The following is a 25795-nucleotide window of genomic DNA, read 5'->3' as shown; positions in this document are numbered from 1 at the left end:
CATTTATCGTATACATTAGTTTCTTTATAAATGTTAGTATATATACCGTCTATAGCGTACGAAGAGCTACTTATCACTATCCCATTTAAAAGCTATTGGATATATTTAACGGGCGGGTGGTTAGCAGAATGTTATAAGTATACATACTAAGGTTTACCCAGCCTACATTTAAGGTCTTACCGTCTAGGGGCCGTTCTAAAGCAAGTTTCGTTCGGGCCGGACATATATAATAACTATTACCTATCGCTAGGTTTAAAATATATCAAATGCTTTATTAGAGATAGTTTAGTTTCTCTACCCTAAATACTTATTTACAGTATATTTACAAAGAAGAGAATTGTATACGCCCTTTACCAGCAATGCGTAGCCCCTCCGCGTTTATTAAATTATTTCCTCCTTTGCCTTCTTATACATATTTAAGTAAGCCTCTCGGTTTAATATGCCTTATAGTTACCTAGAAGAAATTCTTATATAAGTTTCTTAGGCCTCTATATAGATATATAGAGGCGCACTACAGTTTTTATTAAGCCTGTATTTACTATAACAGAAAATTAGTTATACATTAATGGCTTAGGTATTTGCTCTTATATTATAACAACATTTACTAAGTATCTTTTATACGTCTCCTAATATTTTATACACTAAGCTCTTATGGTGTAGCGGAGATGAGTACACTTATAGTAAACTTAGGTATAATTATACATTACTAATAACAAACAGAAGGGAATGGATATTAGAGGATATTAAATAACAGCAATAAAATTAAGCATTTTATTCTTAAATAAAAAGGATCACCGATTAAAAGAGCGTATATCGCTTTAAGCGTTGGGAAAGCAGGGTACTTAAGGTCCCTATTATTACTAAAGAGTGCTAGAAATTAACAAAGTATTTATACAAAAGCTCGTATTACGTAATACCGTATAGGGCCCTCTAGATAAACACTAGATAAGCAATAAGTATATCCCCTTTACTATCTTAAGCTACCAGGATCTATTACTAATACTATTAAATCTAGTACGCATGTTATAATTGGATTAGATCTTAATATGGGGCTCTTTATACTAGTGCTTACGGTATAGAGCGTCTATAATTTAGTAGTCCTGGTGTAGAAGTATCCATAATTTAGTAGTCGTAATGCGAAGGCGTCCATAATTTAGTAGTTGTAGTGCGAAGGCGTCTAGGATCTAGTAGTTACTGTAAGCTACTAAACTATTTAGGGTTCCGCTATAATTTAAACGAGAGCTGATTGAGAAGCTAACATTACTTTCTTTCCTCTTAATGTTATCCCGGATATAATCTAAGCTAAATCGCGTAAGATCCTCAAGGTTAAATAACCCAAGCCTTATTCTACAACTCTCTACATTCTACAAGCCTTCGATATAATCGTTTAACAGGCTTAGTAGGAGCTAATTGGATTCATCCCTAAAGCTCATTACCTATTTAAGAAGATGAGCCGTCTTAAAACCAAAATAATTTAGGAGTATATATACTCCAAATAATAGCAATAAGCACGACGCGTGTTCCCCATAAGTATTATAGGTAGCCCTTTTTCCTCGCTTACTCACTCCTTCTACCCGCGCAGCGTTTCCTAGATATAGGACTCTAAAACTTCTAAAGGTTTAGCTTAGTAGTCCGCTCCCTAATAATCTATCTTTTTAACTTTTTATATTCTACTCTTCTACTATCTAGAACGCGAAATAGTGGGACGCCTTATACTTTAAATAGAGAGAGATCTAGTGTTCTATATTAGGAATGCTTATATCGCTATATTAATTATTAATACGCCAGATCATTCTATATATAATATTAGTATTAGCGCCACGTCAATACGTAGAAACTTTATATCCCGCCTCCTCTTAGTGGTTTATATCTTTAATTCTATATATTTCTACATTTTAAACTTCTTTAATATTGCATATATACTCAGCCGTTTATCTTTTACTACTAACTACCGTAATAAAATGGAAATAGGTAAGCAAAAGGACATTCCGCCCTATAGTTACTAGAGTTAAGAGTTTACCTATAGGGGGGCGGCTACCACCTAGGAAATATTACGTATGTAACTATAACAATTATATAAAGAGTTACTTATAAGCGGAGTACTTAACACAACACTAACTATCCTATAGGTCACTGCCCTACTTAACCGCAGCGTATATTCCTAATTCTTATAGACACTAAGCCGGCCTACCATTGCGACAAATGCCCTAAAGAATGCCCTAAAGTTTTCTTCCAATATAACCTCCTTAAGCGACATAAGCAGCGTTATAAAATAAAGGCTGTTATAAGGCGGAAAAAGCGTAACCCGGAGCTAAAAATATTAAAGGAGGCTAGAAAACTAGCAGAAGAGACGGATAGGAGAATAACGGAAAATAAAGAGGATAAATCAATGCCAGGAGTTTGGTTCCACTCCCCATCCTTAAATTTACCCACCATCCTATCTTCCTTAAACTCCTCAGCGGCCTTACCCGAATAACTATATTACCTAGAACCAAATTTTCTCTTTAAAAGCATCTCCTGGTGCTGGATTTGCCCATATCTAGGGTTCTCTAGAAAGACTAAAACATCGCCGTACGGGTGCGGCCACGTAAGGGATAAGCACTATAGCAATACAGAGCATGGTCAGGCTCCTTTAGGTTTTATGCCTCCACTACAAATATATAACAATACTGCGTTACATACCTCTTCCGTTACTTCTCAGCATTATTCTTTAGTGCCCTTAGCTGATTTTAGTACATATAAGCCCTCTATAATATACGTAAAATATTAAATAAATATCTAATATATTAGGAGAGTTCCCTCCACTAATAATAAAGGAAGGTAAATTATTTCCTAAAAGACATTTTTTTAATACTAATAATAGTGAAGTTATATAATTCTAAGATATCTTAAATATGCTAAAGCATTATATAATTACTCTTTATACTAGATCCTATTAATTTAGGAAATATATTTTCATCTACCGAGCTTTATATAGTAGTGTGTTTATAAGGTTAATTTTATTAATCTACTTACTTAGTTAGTAAGTTATTAGTAGGGAATATACTATTTCTAAGACTTATAAAGTAACCAACTAAGAATCTAGTTAGTGCCCCTTATCTAAAAAGTATACTTCGACCAGCCGATAATAAGAAGGTTAACGGCCAGGAAACCGCTCTTAGAGGCGCAGGAATAGTGTAATTGGCGGGCCGGTACGCAGGGACATAATACTATTTAACTTTGCTTAATATGGCTTGGAGAAATATAAAGCCTTAACCTAAGCTATAGGAACACGTCCTCTAATTAAGCCTTTATTATATAACCTAACTGCTTTTAGGCGCTGCGGCGTATACCCTACCACTCACCCTTCCTAGAACTTTAGAAGTTACACTAGTCCTTAGTTAAGTAACTAACGTTTAAAGCTCTAACTAATTAGCCAAATCCGTCGCAGATTAGACGAAGCTAATAACGACTTCTTAATATATATAGAGGCTCTAGAGCCATGTTTAATAAAGCAGAGTTCTTATTCTTAATCGTCCTGTTTAACACCAAATCACTTCCCTAAACATTGCTTAAAACATAGTCGAAACTAAAGAAACATACCACCTAAAAGTATTCCGTTTGGCTTAGCGCAGCTTATAGATAGCGAAAAATATAGTGACTTAAAACTTATATGCCAGGGGCTAGAGTTTAAAGTCTATAAAGCGATTATATGTACCTAATCTCCTATACTTATAGCTGCCTATAATAGAGGCTTTTAGGTAAAAGCTAATAGAACGTCTAGTAGAATTAACCCTAACTAACTAACTAACCGGTAGGAGGTAGTGACTAGCGTTATAAATATTAACAAGTTCGATTTCTGCACTGTTAAAAAAATAATCCAATTTATATATAAGGGGGATTATAGCAATAGCAAGGGGGAGTAAGGGTCTAATATTGTAAGTATAGGAACGCTTAGCTAAGGTAAGGGATATATTTACACGCTAATCCGATTTATCTATACTTAAACTTTAATCTATAGAATTAGAGGTAGCGTAACTTAACGACGCCGATGCCTCATTACTATCCGGGCTAGATAATAGTGGTGGCAATAATAAAGACATAATAATATAGCCGATAACGGCTAATATTACACTTTACTACGTCCATATTAATATAATTGCCGATTACTATAATATACCACAGCTAAAAGAGCTTACGAATATAAAAATCTAACACATTTTAGGAACCAGCTAGTCTACAAATAAGTTCCCTAATATTATTAAGAATATCTTTAGCCGGATAGGTAACTTAGCATTATATAATATAATCACTTTAACAGCGGCCAAGCACATTAAAGAGCTTATTAAACTTAAGGACTTCGTAAAACTAAACATTATAAGCGATTTCGCCATCGGCATTATATAGACAGTAATTACCGCATCTAAGGATATAGAGGAAAATTTTATATAGAAACTTTAAGCTATCTAATCTTAGCTATAACAAACAGAATCACTACTTTAATCTGCTGAGGCGAGGTACGCCATAGCTAAGCGCAAAAGCGAAAACATTAATAACTGTCTTTATACCCTCTACACGACTAGGGCCTGTTATAATATTAATTATAGCGCCAAGTTTACATATTATATTAAGGATAGCAGTTATCTATCCGACCCTAATCACCCTTATATACTTTATTACAAAAAGTGCTAGCGAAGATATATAGCTTAGGAGATTGGCTTAGGTAGGAAGTTATTATATAATACTTCTCTTTCTCCATTTAGGTTAATCTAAGAAATTCAAATATATATCTCGTTTATAGTCGGTCCATCAAATATTATATAGCAACTATATTATCTATCCCCCATTAGCCACCCCTTACCTTACCTTACCCCTTACCTCTTACCCTTTACCCCTTACCCTACCTTTCATCTTATCCTTTACCTTACCCTCACCCTTACCTTACCTATCACCCCTTACCCCCCCTAGACAAATTATAAAATCCTAGTCATTATATCTATTCTACTAAATACTAAAATAGGATTAGATAATAATAGACTAAAATAGAATAAAAAGTAGCAAAGAATAATAAGATAAGCGCGCAATAACTAGGAAAAGGTCCTATATATACTATACGCATAGTTCTAAAAATGTATTTTATGCTTAAGGGTTACTTTATAAACATTATATTTAATCTTACCCTACTTTAGGAGTTTAGAGAGATGCGCTTGTCAGAAATGCTTTATAAGAGCAGTTAGAGTGTAGAACCTATATATACGCTTACTAATTGCGAGCTTTTTATTCCTAAGGCAGACGAAGTATATTTTCGGTCTTTTCTCCTTATATAAGGATAACTTTGCACTTTTTAGCGCTTTAGCCGCTTCTAAAATCTTAGCATCTTCTTTAATCTTAACTTAGCTAAGGGCAATACCTATCCTAAACTATCTCTGGCAATAACTTAGCCAATATGCTCTACCTTCCTTAACATTACAGTAATCTACAATCGCATTAATGGCATTATTACGTCTGCGTATCTTATCTTCTAGTAACGTGCCAGAAAGCGTTATAATCACTTTAATATGGCGTTTATATTTAACTAATCTATTATTACAGGATTCTAAGGTTACTTTAACATCCTCACTAAATTTAACCTCGGAAAGTTGCCGCTTAATATCAATTATAGCTTATTCGCTGTCCTAATTCTTCTTAATATTTTCCAATAGCGCATTTCTTTAACGTTGCCTTTTATTTATAATTTCCTAGCTAAGCTTTTAGTATTCTATACTTCCTACGGCTTTGCGCTTAAGGCTACGCTTTAGCTTATTTTAAACTTTAATTAAAGAACAAATACGTAGGTTCTCGTTAACCAATAAGGATTATTCTTTTATTAGGTACTGTGGCCGCCACAGGTTAATTAATTGGCTTATTCGGTATATTGCTTTTATTAACTTTTCTTAAGGCTCTAAGCCTTAAACGATTGCCTATATATCTACGCTAATACGCTGCGGAAGGTAGTGCTTTAGGAATGTTCGAGTGTTGGTATACTACATTATTAGATTCCAGAGGGCGTCACTTACGTTACCTAGGTAGTATAGGCGTTAGAAAGGTTTTAGTAGAACTAGCTCTACATAATAGAACTTATTATTCTCGTTAAATGCCTTACCTACGCCATAACAGAGACTATATGGGCGCGCAACCTGCCGAAATCCTGTAATTACGCTAAGGTCTTTAATCTAGGGCAAAAGAGTTAAGTATAGCAAAGGCTGGTTGAGTGAGACTATATGGCCATAGGGGGTTTTAATTAATCGCTAAAATACAGGGATATTATCTAGGTCTGGGCGGAGTAGCAGCGGCAACTTATTACGCCTAGGCTTAATATATAGCTTGCTAAGCTGCCCTACGGACGTTAGATTAGGGGCCTTAAAAGCTTTATTAATAAAAAGAAGGCTTAGGAGAAAGACGTAAGGGCTAAGAATAAGCAAAGGGTTAAAGATAATCTTAGGAATTGGGAAAGTATTACTGGTTCTCCGTAAGTATAAGGAGAGGAATAGGTAAAAAGGGAATATACGCTTCTTTTATGCTAAGATATTCCTTAGTAAATTCAAATATAAACTTAGGCACGATCTTATAAGGCCCGCCTTCTAGGTCACAAATAAGTATAATAATTATATATCAGTAGTATAGGTTAAAAAGAGCTTTAGGTTAGCTTACGGTGCAAAGGCCTAGCTATAGTAAGAAATAGATTTATATCTAATATCGCCCAACTATATATCTCTTTCTCGTTATAACTAAGTTGGTCTTAAAAACTAGGGCAAGATCCTCTACGTCTATAACGGGCTTTTCTCGCTTCTTATTACTTAAGCTATATTTCTTCGCTAGTTTCCGAAGTACCTAGAAAATATATTTTAGCTTCGCCTTACTTTACTAGGCTAAAGGGTTAACTAGGAACGTAATTACCTTATATATCTAGCGGGTTAATTTACTAGCAATTTTCCTACTAGTTACTCTCTTATATATAAGGCGATAGTACTTTTAGTATACACTAAGCGAGCTAGAAAGCTTTATCCCGCACTATTTTTTACTTCCCTTCCCTTATTTCTAATTTAGGAGCTAGTTAAAAAAAGCTATAAAGTAGCCAAAGTAAGAGGACTTAGTACGTTTTCTTGGGGTCCTTCCTTATATAGGTACAGTATCTAAAAATTATTAGCTCTAGATTAAGCCTAAGAGAAAGCTATAGAACAGGTTATTACTTACTAATACCATTAATCTTTAATACGGTTAAGGAGATTCGTACTACTACTAGCGTAGTCCTATATTATAAAATTAGATTCCTTAAACTCTTCTAACTATTTAAGGTAGTATTTTAGTAGATAGTCTTAATCCTTATAAAACCATGCTTGAGCGGGCGCTTTATAAGCATCGTTAGATCTAGTAATACTATTAGCGTTACAGTTAATGCCACTATTAGCGTCACAGTTGGCGTTACTATTAGCATTACTGTCGGCATTACTATTAAAGACAGTTAGTTCTATCCCATAGCTATTACCATCGCTATCCGTATTTATATACTTATCGTTAGTAATACTAAATAATAAGCTGCAATCTGATAATTAAACGCGCCGCATTCTAGGGAGCTAGAAGAGAACTTAGGGTAGTAACAGCGGGAGGGACCTAGAGGGCAATAATGGTAGGAAGGATCTAAAGAGTAATATAGGGTTAAGAAGATGGGAGGGTAGAGAATAAGAGAAACGGGGCCTAGATTAAACGGATTAGAGGCGGGAGCTATAAAGTATATATAGCTTCAGCACCAGGCGCGTAGAAGGATTATAGTCTGCCTATTAAAAGCAAGGAGTATAGGGCAGTAAGCGAGAGGCTTAACATTAGACCGGTAAGCAAGAGGCTTAGGGCGGCGGGAAGTTTTAGCGACGCGACCTCTAAAAACGGCGACAGAACCCTCCAAAACCGGCAGTTAGATCTCCATTTTCTTTTTTAATAGAGTAAAGAAAGTAGCTATAATGTTAGTAATAGCTGCCAGATTAAAATCCTTAAAGCGTTCTTTTAACACTTTCCATTTTTTAAATACCTATTTAGTAGGCGGTACGTTCGTTGCTTATATTGGCGGGGCTTTATATTATAGGTAGTTTATAGTAGGTAGTCTATAGGCCTTATTAAGACAATATTATTAGATTGGTTTCCTTTTATAAGGAGTGTTTATATAGTATAGGTTTTAACTTAGTATATTTCCTAGCCAGTATAGGCAGTTTTAATAAGCTTCTTCTAATTTATAACTAATGCGGTTATTATAAAGCTTTATTCTCAAAACTTTATTATTCCGTTTTAATAATAGTAAGGTTATTTACTAAATAAGAGGTCCTCCTAAGCCTCTAGTACCGCGGTTTAATTACGGACTATATTAGGCTCGTCCTTGGTAGGATCCTCTTATGCATTTAGCGTAGAGTCCATAGTTAGCAGCTACATAGCTGCTTGTTGTAGGTTTTTTAGCGTTGTAAGTTAGGTAAACGTTTACCAACTTTTTACGCCTGTGTGGTGATATTACGATAGTAAATATCATAATAATAATAAAGCAATTAGATTTAGCCCATTAGGCGCAAACCTAGGCTTATAACCTGTTAAATTAAGGCTATGGAGCTAAATCTCTGTGTATTGCTTATTTTCTATATAGGTGGTTAAAGAGATTTCGAGGAACTTCGACCGACGGTCGAAGTTGTCTGATTGGTCAGATTCCTGCTAAGAGATGTCTCCCACAAGTCTTATTACGTGATATCGTTGCGGGCTTGTTTTCCAACAGAGATTGCGTTGGAAGGCGATCGTAACGAATGCGCAATAGAATCTGGAGAGGTTTTTGTCTCGGCTGTGTAGCAGATGTTGGTGTATCTAGTTAATTTCTATACATATGTCTTATCTTTAGATATTAAACGAACTTGAGAACTGTAGATCCGGGAAGTAGGATAATTATTGTCACGGTTGTATCCCTGCTTACCCTCCGGGTCACGTATACGCTAGTCAGTACGCTAGTTTTACGCGCTTAAAGGTACAGGCGCTCCTATAGGCGGGTCTTCCGCAGGGATTAGCACTAGCCCCACAGATTCGGCGTGGCGTCTCGTCTTAGCTAAGAGATGCATTACGTGAATGCTTGGCGTTTTCTTAATGACTTTGCTGGTGGGATAGGAAAGCTGTACGGAAATTTTATTACTTAATTGGGATTTTTTACGCCATTTGCTTAAAAGGAAAAGTAAAGGTTAAAGACAGGAGCGAGGAGGTTTGGGGGATTGAGTAGACCCTAAAAATGGAGACCTAATTTTAGGCTCTCGAAACATCTAAAATTAGGACCCTCTATAGCCCTTCGTTTACACCTAAAACTAAATACTCGATTTTCAGAGTCTACTTAATCCCCCTCTTTCTTTCTCTCCAAGTTTAGGCAGTAGCCTTAGATATAACTCATATAAAACGGCGCAGGGTAACTTATTGAAGCGTAAGCCAGTAAGGCTTAGCGAAGCGTGCTAACCAATTAAAAGCCGAGAAGCTGAGGACAAAAATAAATCCCGGCGATTCGCCCATTCATGGAAGCCCTTGCGGTTCCACTCCCTTGCGGTTCCATTCCCCTGGGGCTTCATTCCCCTGGGGCTACATTCCCCTGGGGGATTATTCCCCTAAGGCTTTACTCCCCTAGAGGGATCATTCCCCCAGGGCTCCATTCCCCTAGGGGATCATTCCCCTGGGGCTTCATTCCCCTAGGGCTTCATTCCCCAGGGCTTCGTTCCCCTAGGGCTTCGTCTCCCCTTGGCTCGCTTAGATCTGCCCTTGTACGCGGGGTAAACCAAAAGCAACATGTGGATCGTCGGGGGTCCGCCAATGAAAATTTTGACCCGAGTTTATACTTAATAGGCCCTTATTTAGAGGCTTTTAATATAGAGGCTTTTGGGTTAAAGACTTTTAATATAGCTTTTATAGTTCGCAATTAAGATCATATTAGTCACGAATATAGTGTATACTTGGACTGCAGAGCTTCGATGCAGAGCCCTCTGCTTAAAATATGATGGAGTAGTTGATTGTGATTAGAGTTTGAAAATTTGGGACCCGAAAGTAACAGACCACTCGTAAACTCGGGTCAATAAGCTTCACAGTTCCCACACCATAGAATCAACTTTTTGACCAAAAAGGTTAGCGATATCCGCTTGCGGATATACGTATGTCCGCTAATTGATTCTACGGTCTGAGGTTGCTGAGGTAAGCTGTTAGATCACCCGGAGCTAGATTTTCCGGCCGATTTCCGTTTGGAACGGAAGACACTGAGTCCTAGCAGCCGCAGAGGTCGCTGAGGTAATTTTCAGTCTGTCGACCGTGGTGATTATAAATCGTCGTCGAAATCGTCGTCGTCAGCGTTTCGCCACCCACCTCATGTATATAGAGTCTCTTTTCTCCATAGATCAATCTACACACGAGTTTCCCTTACCCCCATTTTCAGGTTCGACAGTTATGAGCCCGGCCTGCCTACCGTACTGCATCTGATCTTTACATTCACTGAAATTGATTGATCGTTTCTCTACCTTCGCAGCACTCCTATACAGCTCGTGTCCGGGTATACACGATATACTCGTTATCCTCAACGATGGCCGAGAAGACAACGGTGTCTCTTGCAAGCCAGAACAATCCTTGAGGAGCCCACGGCTCCGATACCGACGACGATGGCGATGATGCCCTCGGATACCGATACCAACGACGATGGCGACGACGCCCTTAGATATCAACCCACACGACGACTTTCTTGTCCCTCGATGAGGACGGAAAGGAGGAACTACGAGCTAGAGCTTCAAAGGCCTCTGGCGATACCGACAGCCACGAGGGCTGGATTATCGACGGCTACCAGAGCCGGATTGCCGACAGCCACTAGAGCCGGATTATCAGCGAGACGCTTGCACCGTACTGCTACGACAATCGATTCGTCCCTCATTCAATCCTTCCTCAAAAGACAAACACAACCATTCGATAGAGTCGACCTACTCTACCGCAGCGTAACGACCCTACGAGCCGTCCGAGTAAGAGCGCGAAGCTAGAGCGAGATGCCAGAGCAAGAAGCCAGAGCACGGAGCCAGAGCGAGAAGTCAGAGCATAAGCTAGCTTGGATATACTAATGGTGCGGGACTAGGGGTTATACATAGGGGTTGGATTATTGAGCTTTGGAACGAAAACTTAGAACCTATCTTGGTAAAGAATAAAGGATCAACACCACGCCAAGACCGGTGATACAGCTTTAACCTCAGAGAGCTCAAAGTTGGGGTGTGTGTCGACCGTGGTGGTTACAAATCGTCGTCGTCAGCGTCGTCGTCGGCGTTTCGCCACCCACCTCGTGTATATAGTCTCTTTTCTCCATAGATCAATCTACACACGAGTTCTCTAAATCGACACAGTCCAAATATACGGCCTCTCCCACACAGACTCGAAGACCATGAAAGCTTGAAGGAGGTATTCAGTGCTGACTGCTCACTCCACCACTCATTCAAGGCTGAGAACAACAACGATATATGGAGAATTCCGAATCTAACTTTATTGGGATGGTGTATCTTCGCCGCCCTGCCCCAATGGCGCCACATCGTCTCGGCTCAGCTTGTGTCCTCCCAACTCCTCGGTACTGGAGGTACTGTACTTGAGATTTCTCTCCCTCACTCTCTGCCGATGCTCAAACATTTGAATAATCGTCCGAAATGGATTTCTCCCCGTCCTTTGCTTCATCCTCTTTGACGGGCAAGGGCCAGGCCACGCCGTCCACCGGAATGGATTCCTCCCGGTCCTTCGCTTCGTCTTCCATCTTGACAGGCATGGGCCAGGAGACGCCGTCCACGAGCTTTTCACGGAATGAAGACGAAGACATTGCCTCTGATATCGCTCAACTCATTGCGGCAATTTGTGGTCTAGTAATGCAAACAGGCGGTCGAGTCTCCTTGGGAACAGATTTATTCTATCTCAATCCGCTCAAGACCATCGGACAGGGAGCCAGCTTCACGGTCAAGGCCGTAGATAAAGAACTCCGATATGCCAACCGATTTCATAGGGAGTCGCAAGCAAATGACTACTTCAATGCGGATACTGCGTTCAAGCGACTTCGTCGGTTCCCTCCGTCTAGCCCAGAAGAACGCGCTAGAAAGCTCCGGATGGTAAGGCTGGAAGTAGCTGCTCTCAGTCACCCGGTCTTACTACCCCATGAGAATATCATCAAGATTCGAGGAATCGGATGGGAGCCCTGCTTCTACGGCACAGAGAATCCATGGCCTGTCTTGATGGTTGAGCTAGCTCCTCATGGCACACTCGCGGACTTTCAACAAACTGTCACAAATCTTTCGAGCTTGCATCAGGTCGATCTGCTAATGGATATCGCCTTGGGACTAGAAGCTGTTCACAAGAGCGGGATAATCCACGGTGACGTAAAATCCGAGAATGTACTTGTCTTTGATCATCCTGATCGTAAGTACGTAGCGAAATTGGGGGACTTCGCCTATTCGAGATACGATGCTGAAGATCAAGGTTTCATTCCTTGTGGAACATTTCCGTGGCAAGCGCCGGAGGTCTTAGAACGCAAAACCTTAACATTCAACGATTGGGCTTTGTCTGATATGTGAGTATCCTAAAGTAGCCACCGCAGACTATTGCAACGTCTTCTAACTGCAAGCAATACGTACAGTTACTCGTACGGTTTGCTTTCTGCGAGGTTACTGAATGGGGGAGCGTCCCCGTTCACGAGGGATGTCCTTGGGGATATGTCAGACGAGGACATGAAAAAGCAGAGGATTCTTGAATTGAAGATCCGTGAAGGTGTCGATGGTCTTCTGGCGGTGATCTTGAAACCCTTAATACCCAAAGTGCGGGAAGAACATGTTCAGGCGTTACTCGAAGTCCTATGTCAAACTATACAGGCTCAACCATCAAGACGTTCACTTCCCCGGGCAATAGACTCTTTGAAGCCTTTTGCATCTTCCAGATCTAGTTACCGGTTCGTCCAAGACCCATCCCCGGAAAGAGAATCTGATACTAAACTAGGCAGAGCTCCGTTTGTTGCGCATTATCCCGTTCATAATCCCGAGGTAAACCTGGATCAGCTGTTCCCTGAAGGCTCCTTGCTGACGGAACACATAGGACTGGAACCTCTTAAACCATGTCGTCGAGCAGCTGGAATATAGCGCCCAACAAGCCTTGTTCAAAGAATGTTTGAAACTGGCGGAGTCCGCGTTACCATACGACACTATTGCAGACCGTGCCGCGTACGAGCGCCTCAAGAGACAAGAGAACAACGGAACCAAACAGGTCTATATCGGAAATTGTAGACAGGTTTTCGGGTTTTACGCTTCTGGTCTTGGAACAGAGAAAAGCCATGAGGAAGCTTTGAAGTGGTTGAGGAAAGCCGCTCGCGCTGGCTGTCTCGACTCTGCCGCATCCCTTCTGAACCTTCACGACGCCTTTGGAATTGAATTTACCATGGACGACGAGCTACAGACTGTCATACTTGGGGCTGCTTTGTTTGGTCATCCCGGAGCAGTAAGAACAGCAGAAGCTTTCGACCTTTTCGGCCAGTTTGATCAAGGACAGCTTGATCAAGGATCGTTTAAAGCGGACGTTCTCCTCAAAAAATTTCCAGGTACCAACTCACCTATTGCGATGAACGATCCCACGCTTTTTAAACGGCAGGTCTCCTCGTGTCTTCGAAAGACATCGGCGCAAATTGGAGACATTGTATTCACTGCGAATCGAGACAATTTGTTGCATTTCTGCACGATTGGACGAGCTCGCCACGAGATCCTGGAACATTTGTTGGGCCAACATAAAATGGACCCCAATTGCACCAACTCCCTGGGCCAGACGCCATTGATGCTAGCCTGTCGTTCTGGAATAGCATCCAATGTAACGATGCTATTACGCCATGGGGCCACGGCAAATACTCGTGACCACGTGGGCTGTAATCCATTACATCACTTTGTATCAAGCCAATCATTGGGCTCGGAGTTCGAGAACGTCGCTGCCGACTTGGTTCAACACGGCGCTGATGTGAATGGGCTCTGCACGGGTGCTACACTGTCGAAAGGTGTGCCTATGATGGGATCCCCCATGCATATAGCCGTGATGTCGAACAATCTCGTGGCAGTGCGGGCGCTTTTACAACTTGGAGCTTCTCCAACCCTTCCAACGTCCGATAAGATTCATCTTGCATTCACCCCAGTTGAATTGGCAGCGAGCAGAGCTCTCCCAGACATCCTCAAGGCACTACTTGACGCAGCACCCAATTACGATTATAACAAAATGCGGCCCGATGATGGAAATACTCTATTGGCAATGGCAATAGGTGCGGACCTCACAGACCAATTGAAATTGCACGGGTCGAAGTTCTCGGAAAGTATTACCCGAACTGTTGATATCCTCCTTCCGCGGACGACTGCGCCATTGTTGAACCGATGGGAACAACCGTTGCTTCCTTGTGCTGTTATGAGCGGAAAAGCGCACCTTGTTCGGCATTTGATAAGTTCAGGAATCGTAGGACAAGACGAGATCAACAAGGAGTGGCGGGGAGACACCCCATTGAACATTGCGATACAGCGAAGACATAGAGAGATATTTACTTTGTTGCTGGATCATGAGACACCCCATTGAACATTGCGATACAGCGAAGACATAGAGAGATATTTACTTTGTTGCTGGATCATGAGACACCCCATTGAACATTGCGATACAGCGAAGACATAGAGAGATATTTACTTTGTTGCTGGATCATGGAGCCGACGCAACTGCTCCGAAGTCTTTGTACTGGTGTGCCAGAGAGAGAGGCTTGAACCTGTCCTATGCTCAACGACTACTCTCACAAAGGAACAAAAGCAGCCCTTTCATCATCTACACCGCAATCACACACAGAAACTTTGCCCTGGCAAATTTGCTACTCCAGGAAAACTACAGCCTCAACGACCGTCTCAGTTTCGGAGAAGTTCCTTGCACGGTCTTCAGTCAAATTCTATGTGACGGTCCAGATTTGGATATCCTAGATTATGTGCTCGAACTCGAGGGCGACCAGAAAGGAGACTTGGGAATCCACAAAGCCTACCGCGGGTGTATTCTTCATGCCATGTCCGAGTCCTTGGTCAACAGCCACGACTCATTGGCGACGAGACAAATTTTCCACAGAGTTCTAAAGAAACACTCAGACAGTTCTTTGGTTAACTTTGCTGGGAAAGGACGCAAGGCCCATCCCATGGGAGTGCCGCTGCACTGCGCGGTAGCCAACGCCAACGTTGAAGCTGTACAAGAACTTGTGCTCGTCGGTGCAAAGACTGGGCTTCATAATCCACAGGGCGAAACACCCATTGAACTGGTGGAGGCAATGATACTCAGTTGCACAGGATCTCATACAACACCTGCACATCGAGCAAAGCGGTTGAAAGATATCTATTTCTTGCTGAAGCAAGCTTCACAAACTGAAGACCCTGCTAAATCTATCGGACAGGAGAATCCAGAAGTGAGTATGCTTTCTCAATCCCAAGAGATCATTACTAACAATTGTAGCCTGAGGATATCCCCGGAGAAGTGGAGAACAAGTATGCGACACTCCTCCGCTCAGGAAAAACCTTCGAGGAGGTCAATTCAGTATTTGAACAAGACATCATCAAGTCAAAATACTGCTGGGAGCAAGTCCGAAAAGCACAATTAATGCATGTCTCCGCAAGCCCACGAACGCAAGAAGATCTATTTCTCTGCGCCCGATTCTACGAATACCTTCTCAGCGCCGTCGACGAAGATTTACCAGCTCTAGCCAACGGAGATCCATTCCCCGATCGAGAGTGGAAAATTATAGATGATTGGTTCAAGGCTATTGGAAAACCGTTTAGTAAAGAGGAAGTTTGGATACTGAGACAGAAAACTGAAGATCATCCTAAGATTAAGGAATGGCTTGGAAAAGAATTTTCCTGGGCCTCGGAATTGTTTATGGCTGATCAATGGGCAGAGAAGCTATGTCGATATTCGCCTTGGAGATCAGAAACGTCGGCCGTGTCTGATCGTTTGGCAGGATTGTCTGTGTAGATTCACGCTGGTCAGGTTGGTGGAATCGTGTGTGGGAAGGTAATGTGTTGACTTTACGTTATCTCTCATATTGAACAACTGAGAAGAGGTTTAACTACTTTCTCAACAAAGGCTTCCTGTAAATCCTCCCTATATCCCCAATCCGCATTTTCGTTGGACATATTTAATGACAAGCTACCCAAACAACTCATCACAACTTGAGTGTAAATGGAGCCGGCACGAAAACCAAGATCATCCATGACCTTGTTACTGATTGGTTCCAAAAATGTCTTCTTCATCTGTTCCAGACTGTCCGGCGTGCAGCCGCTTCGGCCGATGAAATCTTTAGCTATGTGCTTCAACGGCTTCCATTTCGCTATCTCCATCAGAACGAGGCCAAACGAATACACGTCAAATTCTTTGCGGTAACGAGATGGCGCAGCAGGATGTGCGGAAGGGTGTCGGTAGAGATCCTCTTCCGAATTCGGGACAGGCTTTTCGGAAACCTCATTCTCTCCGTCAAAGCGGGAAAAGTCATAGCCCATGAGGTATGGCTGATCCAATGAAGCTGGGGATCCATTTGAGAAGAAAAGTACATTCGAAGAACGTATCCCCTTATGAAGCCATCCGGCAGTGTGAATATGCAACAGAGTGATTGCGAGATTCTGAGCTAGCTCCAACCTCATCGTAAGGGAAGCTTTGAAGGCCGAGTCGTAGAACAAATCAAAAAGCGAGACTACTCGACTTTGACTCTGGTTCGGAAGCGTGTAGACGAAGCCATATCGAAAGTTTGCTGTGTCTTCAAAGGAACCAAGACATCGCAGGGATCGAAACGTTGGTCCCTTCTCAATGCTGAGCAACGTAGCTAGAGTTGCCACTTGCCGTTCAATTCGAAGTCCGCGTGCAACGGTCTCGTCTGCCACGATACGCTTCCATTCCACGAATACTGGACTGCCGTCGTAGTTGGCAAAGCCTCTCCGATTATTGCCAGAGAAAGAGGTGAGCAATCTCGGTCGCAAAGGTGCAATTGTTTGCATTGATTCAGGCAGAATTGGACTGGATGTTGTCCCGTTCGTAGTCATTGGGAGTGTTGTTTCCATTCCAATCCGCAGAGCTTTTACTACGGCACAAGTACAGGCGTCGGAGTCGAGGCCTTCGTTGATCTCGATAGCTTGGGTGACAGATCGCACATCGTCAATCTTATCCGCCAGATTCACCATTTGGAGACGGAGGAAACCAATGTCTTCTCGCATCGTGTCAAAGTTTATGTCACCAAGACCTTGGTGAAGGACATCAATCAGAGATCTCATAATCGCTAGGAGTCGATCAAACTTGGATTTATCCTGCAAGACCCAAGTAATCTGGCTTCGCACTCCCGAAACGCTAATCGTTCTGATCTTTTTGCTCAGAAACGTTGGAAAAGTTCGCCCCCTCGTGATACCGGTAGCGATTGAAGTTGTAGCCGGTACCGGTTGCGAATCTTGAACAGCTAGGCCGTAGGAAGAGCAAAGTGTCTTCGTATCGCCGATGAGTGATTTAAGATGCCTTAGGGTGCGATGCACAAGGTTCTCATCCAATCCAGAATGTAGAAGGCCATCAGAGGCACCAGATCTCAAGCTCCAGGTGGTCAGACGGTACTCTTCGAGTTTTAGCATCAACACCGCAGAGCGAACTTCGTCTTTCGTGCCTTTCATATGGCTGATGGTCTGAATCCCGCAGAGACATCCAGAAAGAAGCTGCAAAATGAGCGAGGTAACAGCAAATGGTTCGACGCCTGACATGGTGCTGAGAAAAACGTAGATGGTGATGTTGGATTGATTAGTTGACTTCCAAAAAAGAAAACCAAAGCAAGTTGGGATGAGAAGACAAAGAAAGGTTCCTGCCTGCTGCCCCTTAAAATGTGGCGGCCCCTAATGGCCTTGGCAAATGCATGAGATCGGTTTCGACCATACGTGGCTCCGTAGCGACTCCACTATTGGCGAAGTTCGAGGAAAAGCAAAGAGCCCCCCGTAACGGCATATCCCTTATCGTACCCAAGAACAAGACAAGGCGTCGCAGCTGATGACTGGGTTGCTGCCTATATCATTCGACTTCGACGTGAGGACGCGTAAAACTGGTGATGCGATATAACAACATACATTTGCCCATCCAAACAGTCTGCGCCTCGAACGGATGCTACTTTCGTCGTTTTTCCACAGAGCAAGACCTTAGATAGTCCCCAGATTGAGAGCTAGATCATCATGGACTTTCTCGACTTTCTTCCTGGAGGCATGGCCAAAGCAGCACTCGCCAGTATCCACTACGAGCAATACGAAACATCCAATAAGCTCTCCGATCTTGACGAAGCCATTTCCGCCATAAACGCTGCCATCAACGAAACATCACCGAGAAGCACCGACAATCGACGTGCCCGGTACCTTATGCAGCATGGCATGTTCATTTATGCAAAGTACGAGCGGACCGGAAACAACTCGTACTACACAGAAGCGATGTCGCGACTGAAAGAAACTCTTCGAGAGACGGAACGTGTTGCGGATGCCCTTGATATACGAGAGTCCACACTGCAGGTGATTGTTGCTATGTTAAAAGGGCGGTGGAACAAGTCCAAGATGATTCCGACGTTGGTAGAATTGAGTGAAGCGGAATTGGAGGTCATGAGATTGTTGTGGCGGCGCGGAAAGAAGAAGTCCAGTGGAAGAATGCTTCAAGAGGCCTCCAATTCTTGTCTGGTCGCCTGGAACATCACGAAAGATCCCAAGCATATCGAGAGGGCGGTACAAGGGTTTAGATCCATGCTCGATGTTTTGGCTAGTCCTGGCAGTGGTAGAACAGTTGGCAGAAACATGTCTGGTGAGATTGGGTTTCAATACCTTTCTATCTGAACAATCTCAGTTAACTAAGACCAAGATGACGACGATGATTCGGACGGAGAGCCAGCGCCAACGCCCAGCCCTGAAGTACTCTACTGCGGCATCCTCGACTTACTCCAAATGAAACGAGAAGCAACCAAGGCCACGTCAGACATTCTCGCATTCAACAAAGTCGTCGAGGAGTACATCAGACAATGCAAACCCCCTCGCCTACGCCAGCTCCATGTCCTCGCAGATTTGAAGGATATGTGGAAGAAAGCCTACCATGCTAACAAAACAGATGAAATCCTCGACGGTTTGATCGATGCCATGAAGAAAATTGCAGTAAAAACCGAGCGTTCGGACGGGTATCCACAAATTGATACATTCAATGACCTTTCGGGATATTTGGCCGAAAGACACCGCCGCAGCAAGCGTATCAATGATCTCAAAGAAAGTATCGAGTATGCGATTAAGACATACAAAGCAGCGTCTGCAGATAAAAACGGAAAAGTTTTTGAAAACATGATCATGAAGGGTGGGGCAAGAGGTGGCTTCCTGTGGAACATCGCAGAGAAATACTTTCAACTCTTTCAAAGCACGAAAGGGAATGACGACCTTGAGAAAGCGATTGGGTACCTCGAGGACTCGGTTAAGTACACGAAGCCGGACGAAGAATTGGTTCTTTCGCAAAGGTATCATGCCCTAGGTAGTTGGTACAAAGCCCTCTACAGCATCGCCAAAAACAGGAAGACCTTGGAGAAATCGGTTAAGGCCTTCGAAGAGGCCGTCGTGGCCATTCCAGGAAAGCAAAGAGCATTTGTGGGTGATTTTGATGATCTTGTAGACGAAATTGTGAAAGGATACACTCTGTTGCATGAAGTAACCGGCGATGCCGAGTTTCTATCGAAGGCGAATCAAGCGAAAGGAAAACGCGAAGCAAGTAAAAAAATTGACTCTGAAGTCAAAACCCGCCGCGTAGAAATGGAAAAGAGCGTATTTGGGGCACTTTCTGCCTTCCAGGTCTCGATGAAAGAGGAAGACCTGGACAAGGCGATTTCTGAAGTGAGGAAACAATTCGAAAGGGAAGAGAATCCCGGCGGCATGATGGATGCCCTCAAGACTCGTCTGGTCAACTTGCTCATGGAGAGGTATCAGGGGTTGGGTGGTGTCGAGGATCTTCGTGAAGTCATCAAGCTAGTTTCTTATCCCATTGGCAATATTAATTGGACTGTGGGAGTCGAGAACAAGGACGATGTCTCTTTGAACTTGTCCATTCGATCCCTTGCTCACGGGTATCTGTTTGAGCGCGAGTTCGAAGAGAAGGACTGGGACAATGCTGTTCGTTTCGGCAAGGCAGCTGTGTCGTTATCAGAGTCGGAAGAGGTGCACCCAAGGAATGTCATCTACGCCCACATGGGCGTAATCCACATGTCCAAATTCAAACAGGATCGGGAAATCGCATGGCTTGACGAAGCGACCACCTGGTTCCGAAAAGCCGTGGACGCCAACGAAGGCTCTGAAACCGGCAAGGCAGACACCTACGATCTCTGTCGAGACATGGCCAATCTTGCCTCATCCGGATACATGAAGTTCGAAATGACTGGCAAACTGGGCGATTTGCAAACAGCCATTGGATGGGCAGAAGAAGCAATGGAGGTCGATGATTCCGGGAGGCCATGGAAGGCTACTCTAGCATCAAACCTCGGATCCATGCTTCACAGTCGCTTCACCAGGCTCAGAGATGACTCGGACTTAGAAGAAGCGATTCGACTCCACAGAGAAGCCACGAAAACGTCAAAAGGTGCTCTGGGTGACTTCAGCAAAATGAACAACCTAGCCTCCGCCCTCTTCACCCGCTTTCAGATTTCCGGTTCCGAGGAAGATCTCGACGACGCGATTCAATTGTTACAAGATGCGAACGAGAAAGTGCCGATCGACCACCCCAATGCGCACCCATTATTGCAAAACCTTCGCAAAATGGAGGCGGCGAGACAAGCGGCAAAGTCAAAGGTTCCTCCTATGTTCAGGATGATGGTCGAAGCTCTGACCGGCATGCCTTTCGACGAGTCGAGCGTGCCTCCTTATGTACAGGCTCTGCTAGATCAAGGGAAGAGGAATGGAGAATTTGGTCCTGACGGGTTGGGATTTAATCCCTTTGCTGGTCTTCTTGGTGCTCCTGGCATGGGCGGTCTTGCTCTGCCAGACCTGGAAGATCTTGATCTTCCCGACTTGGGACGCTTGAGAATGGAGGCTCCTCGACCAGATGAATTTGGCACGGCTGAGCGAACCTCTGGTCGTGGTCCTCCTAGAGGCCTTCCCGGTTTTGAGCAGGCAAGATTGAGTGCTCCCAAGCAAGAGACAAGAGCAGAATCGAGCACAAACAGGCTTGGCCGTGGGTTCCCAGACTTTGATCGGGTGAGTAATCGGGTGAGACCGAATATCATCAGACAAGGTTCAGAGGGGCAATCAATCGAAGTGAATCGATATCCTGCCCGGGGCCTCCCCATCATTGCGGAATCGAGCTCGAATGCTCCCAGATACGAGAAGCGTAGGGAACATTTAATGAAGCAATCTCCAGTAGATGAGATCAGGAGCGAATCGAGTCAAGGGAAGCGGCGGAGCGTCCGGGACTTTTTCTCATTGGGGTCAAAAAGAAAGTCGCAGGTGAAGGGTGAAGATGGGAAGTCCTGATGATTGTTTGTGGGGTGTAAGAAAAATATGTCCTCGATTGTGACCATCTTGCAAGTGCGGTCGAAATTTGTTGCAGCTTTCCTGCACACAGGGCATGTTCTCGTCCCTAGGAGGGGTTAGACTGCCAACAGCCAGAAAGTGGACTACGTGTAAAAAATTGCGCTGACCAAACTTACAGTCTTATTGTTGCTTAATAATACAGTTATATACACGTACGTGGTTACCTCGTTCCCAGAAGTCCTTCCTCCAGAAGTCTGGCGCTAAACTATAGATTATGTCTCGCATACGAAACCTCTGCTATCTTAATTATATTAGATTATAGATTTCATGTCACACTTGCCTTTAGAGGCGCTTCACAAACTTCTTCTTGAGGCTGTGTTAACAAAAGTACCGCGTTTAAATCCATAATAATGAGATATATCAGGCGCGGTGGAAAGAAGGCAAAACAGGTAAGATTTGGACTAGTTGTGACTTTCTGCAGACTATTATTCTCCGGATGTGACCGTTCGTCAGACTAGTTGTTCTCCAGACGTGACTGCTCCAGACGTGGCTATTCCAGATGTGGCTGTCAGACGTGGCGTTCTTGCTCTCCAGACGTGACTGTTCTCCAGACGTGGCTGTTCTCCAGACGTAGCTGTTCTCCAGACGTGGTTCTCCTATTTGGCGTTGCCAAGAGGACCGGTTATTTTGGGCTAATTGGGCATCCGATAATTCTCCAGACGTGGCTGTTCTCCAGACGTGACTAGGATCCCCTAACTACGGTTAGCTAAAAATAGAGGGTCCTAGAATTGGGTTCTAAGGATAATATTTGAAGCCTAGTGAAAACTTATGTAAGTTATAATAAATAACCTGTTCTCTATAGCAAATATTATTAAATAGGAAGCTTGCATGCAGCTAGAACAGAATTACTGGCTTTAACTGGTCTGGTAGACTAGACGTCGGCGGAATAAAGAGTAAATATTGGAATAGCGATTCGGTCTGGTTAGTAGCCTTCTCCCACGACTTGGCCTGGCTAGCGTTAGTGTTGGCTAATAAGATGGTCAAGATCTAGGATATAAGCAGCGGCGACTGCCTCTAGACGCTCGAGGGCTATAGCGATTGGGTTAGGTCAGTAGCCTTCTCCCACGACTCGGCCTGGCTAGCGTTAGTGTCGGCCGACGGGACGGTTAAGATCTGGGATGCGAGTAGTGGCGACTGCCTCTAGACGCTCATTATTGGCCAGGCACTCTTCCGCATCTTATTTAACATCACTGACTTATACCTTTAAACGGATATTAGCACTATTGAAATTAGCGCTCTATTAGATTTGAGACCCCTTTTATCCTATTTAGAACCTTAAAGTCCTTAATATTAAGGCCTAGCCTTAAGCGCAGATGGTATATAGATAATATATAATTCAGAGAACCTAATATGGCTACCCTTAGAGTATTGACTATTATGTTTAGTGGTATTAGAGAAGATAATTGGTACTAGTATTAGAACTGGAAGGGTATGGATATGCAAAGTTGAGCTTAATAAGCTTAACACATTCTAAGGCCAGAACATTTATATTATAATTACTTACTATATTTTATTATTCTCTCTATTTTATAGAGGGCTGGGAATTAGCATGAATATATAACTTGCCAATTTGCCACAGCGAAGCTTTGAGCATACTTTAGATTAAGTGACAGGATTTCCACGTGCAGAATTACGTGTTAAATATTTGCCACTTGAGTCTGGCTAAAGGCAGACGAACGCCTTGATCACGCTAGCAGGGAGAATGGCCGACCCGCTCCGGACAGACCCTTGTTTGCGTACTATTCCACCCAATGTACGACTACCTAGCTCATAGCTAGGGCCGAAACTAGCCTTATTAAGCCAGCGGATGCGGACGCGTCCTAGGCGTACGACAGGACACCCTTGGGCTTGCACTAGCTCTAAGATTGCAAGTAATGCGGCGAGGGCGTAGGGAACCTCTTTTTATAAGAACTTGTTAAGGTTAACGCGTCGCAGATTCCTTGTATGAAACTTGTTAAGGCCCCTAAGGCTACCGCGAAGAACTTGTTAAGGCCCTACCTAGAGAACTTATTAAGGCCCCTCTACGAGGGCCTATCTGGTATCTAGTACACCCAGGTGACTTAGAAGAGGGTCTTAATAGGCGTGGTGCGCACGACCTGGACGACAGCGGCGCGACAGCGACGCGACGGCGACCAGACGGCTCAACGAGGTGGGTTACTATAGGTGGCAACACGGGCAAAGCTCTAGGCAGCGGAAACACAGGCCAGCTTCGACGGCCCCATGGCGTCAAAGGCGACTCATAGGAAGGTCTTAATAGGCGTGGTGCATGTAACCTAATGCATATATATATGGAAGAAGCTCTAGAGGAAACACAGGCTAGTTAGATAAGGACTCAACAGTTAGAGACATAGGCTAGCTTATAAAAGGGGGGGACATAAGCTTAGTTAGTAGAATGGGTAGAGTAGGTCGCCTGGTGGGATCTAGTCTGTAACCCATTCTACAAGATATAGTTAGCCTATTATAAGGAGACTTCTATAGGCAACGCGAAACGGGAACTGGCAGTATATAGGGTGTTGCGCCCCTATATTACTACTAGCCTCCTATAGGGCGTAGTGCGTAGTAGCCACTACTGGCTCTAGGGACCTTACCCCTTAACTGGACTCTAACCCCTAGTGCACCTAGTAGGTAGGTAGGATTATATCCTAGCCAGAGAGACTACTACGTGGCTTAAGAGAACGAATGCGCGTGTCGGTACGCCAACAGACGGAACCATTTGTTAGGACGGCACGCCGGTAAGATATACTTAAGGAGCAAACAGGAGTTACCTAGGCGGGAGAGGTTTTTGGCCGGGCCTTAACTGTAAAAGGTGTGTAAGGTATCTAATAGATGTGACGAAGCCACTGGAAAACTAGGGTAGAGGCCTAGATAGGTAGGCATGTCAAACTCTACTATATTACTAGCACTACTAGATAATATATAACTACCTACCTAACCAAATACACTGCGAGCCTCCTCTATACGTGCCTCTACTAGTACGTTGCTGATTAAAAAGCGCACAATGCTAGGATAGCCCTACGGACGCAAGGCGTCAAAAAATACTTACTTAGGCTCGCCGACTTTCTTCTAATAGTAATATATTACTTTCCTTTATTTCCTTGGTTAAGTATAGTGTTAAGCAATAGATATATAGTTCTTATAGTTGGCTTTTAAACTAGAGCAAGTATAGTAGCGGTAGGAAGTATTTAGTTAGCGTTCTGTAATGGCTAATACCCTAAATAGTGTATGGCTATAATAGAATATATATATATACATATATATATATATTTGCGTACTATTTTCTTAGAATAAAGATAGTAAGCGGGTAAGAACCTGTTCTGCCCTAGACTAGCGTATTAGATCTTTAGCTTAGTGCTATAGCGATTATAAAGCAAAGTAGATTAGTGTGGCGCGGTTACTAAGTTAACTAAATTCTTTAGCGTCGCTCGCTCTTAACTAGGGTTCTTTTTCTGCCAACTAAATTTTAAATTAAAGATCTTTATAGCGCGGAACTATAAGCCTTAAATTTGATATAAAATTAATTCCTCTATTATATGCTATCTAAGGCTAAAATAGTACTATTCAACCTTTATAAATAATTAGAACAAGTAGACTATAGTTAGGAGTTATGGTATCTTGTCTATCTTATATAGATTAACTTATAAACTATACTAACAAGTAGACTATAATCAACAGTTATCCTTCTTTCTCTTATAGCATTATATACCTCCTATATTTTAGGATTACTATTAAAGAATTAGTATTAGATAGCTAAGCTCTATATATACGTCCTTAAAGTTATTATAAATCTAAGGATGAGCTTATTCCTCTATAGGCGCTATTTTCTAGCAATTAGTGTTAAATTACACTATAGTATAAGTTTATAATTACAAACCGTGCAGATTTATTATACGGGGTAAGGCTTAGCCAAGATAGTAATACCTCTAAGACTTAACGCTTACTGCGTCCTAAGGCTATAACAGTTAATTCTCTATAATGTGTATAACGCTAATATAAGCTAGGAAAGTATTATAGCTAAGTAGAGTAGGGTACGGATAAATTATAGGGCCCTCTCTGTTAAGAAATATGCTTAGCACTGCATATATACCACAAAACTTTTATATATATATTATTGTATCCTCTTATTACGCACTATATTATAGTTACTATAAAACTAATTCTTTAAAATGTGCTAGAAATAATCC

The 25795-nt window shown here is 42.8% G+C and overlaps 3 protein-coding genes across 3 annotated transcripts; 2 read left to right on the top strand and 1 right to left on the bottom strand.

Moving 5' to 3' along the window:
• Nucleotides 1-11357: 11357 nt before the first annotated feature.
• K441DRAFT_15185 (kinase-like protein) lies at nt 11358-13299 on the top strand. Its single transcript, XM_067640199.1, has 4 exons — nt 11358-12438; nt 12499-12589; nt 12656-12964; nt 13016-13299. The coding sequence occupies exons 1-4, from the start codon at nt 11682-11684 to the stop codon at nt 13149-13151; spliced, it is 1293 nt and encodes a 430-aa protein (XP_067506698.1). The 5' UTR covers nt 11358-11681; the 3' UTR covers nt 13152-13299.
• Nucleotides 13300-16097: 2798 nt separating this feature from the next.
• On the bottom strand, nt 16098-17792 carry K441DRAFT_675268 (uncharacterized protein; the record flags this gene model as incomplete). Its single annotated transcript, XM_067650838.1, has 1 exon — nt 16098-17792. One exon carries the CDS (start codon nt 17790-17792, stop codon nt 16098-16100), a length of 1695 nt encoding a protein of 564 aa, XP_067506697.1.
• Nucleotides 17793-18251: 459 nt separating this feature from the next.
• Nucleotides 18252-21554, top strand: K441DRAFT_675267 (uncharacterized protein; the record flags this gene model as incomplete). The annotated part of the gene is made up of 2 exons (XM_067650837.1): nt 18252-18861; nt 18919-21554. The coding sequence occupies 2 exons, from the start codon at nt 18252-18254 to the stop codon at nt 21552-21554; spliced, it is 3246 nt and encodes a 1081-aa protein (XP_067506696.1).
• Nucleotides 21555-25795: the final 4241 nt, after the last annotated feature.

Source organism: Cenococcum geophilum (assembly GCF_001692895.1).
Source record: "Cenococcum geophilum 1.58 unplaced genomic scaffold K441scaffold_10, whole genome shotgun sequence".
Classification (NCBI taxonomy): domain Eukaryota; kingdom Fungi; phylum Ascomycota; class Dothideomycetes; order Gloniales; family Gloniaceae; genus Cenococcum; species Cenococcum geophilum.
Note: the sequence above shows the minus strand (reverse complement) of the source record. Positions and strands in the feature narration are given on the sequence as shown.

Coding starts and splice junctions, on each gene's coding strand:
- K441DRAFT_15185 (XM_067640199.1), top strand. CDS start 11,682: ATGGATTTCTCCCCGTCCTTTGCTTCATCCTCTTTGACGGGCAAGGGC. Junction 12,439..12,498: donor TGTCTTTGATCATCCTGATC/GTAAGTACGTAG, acceptor CTGAAGATCAAG/GTTTCATTCCTTGTGGAACA. Junction 12,590..12,655: donor GATTGGGCTTTGTCTGATAT/GTGAGTATCCTA, acceptor CAATACGTACAG/TTACTCGTACGGTTTGCTTT.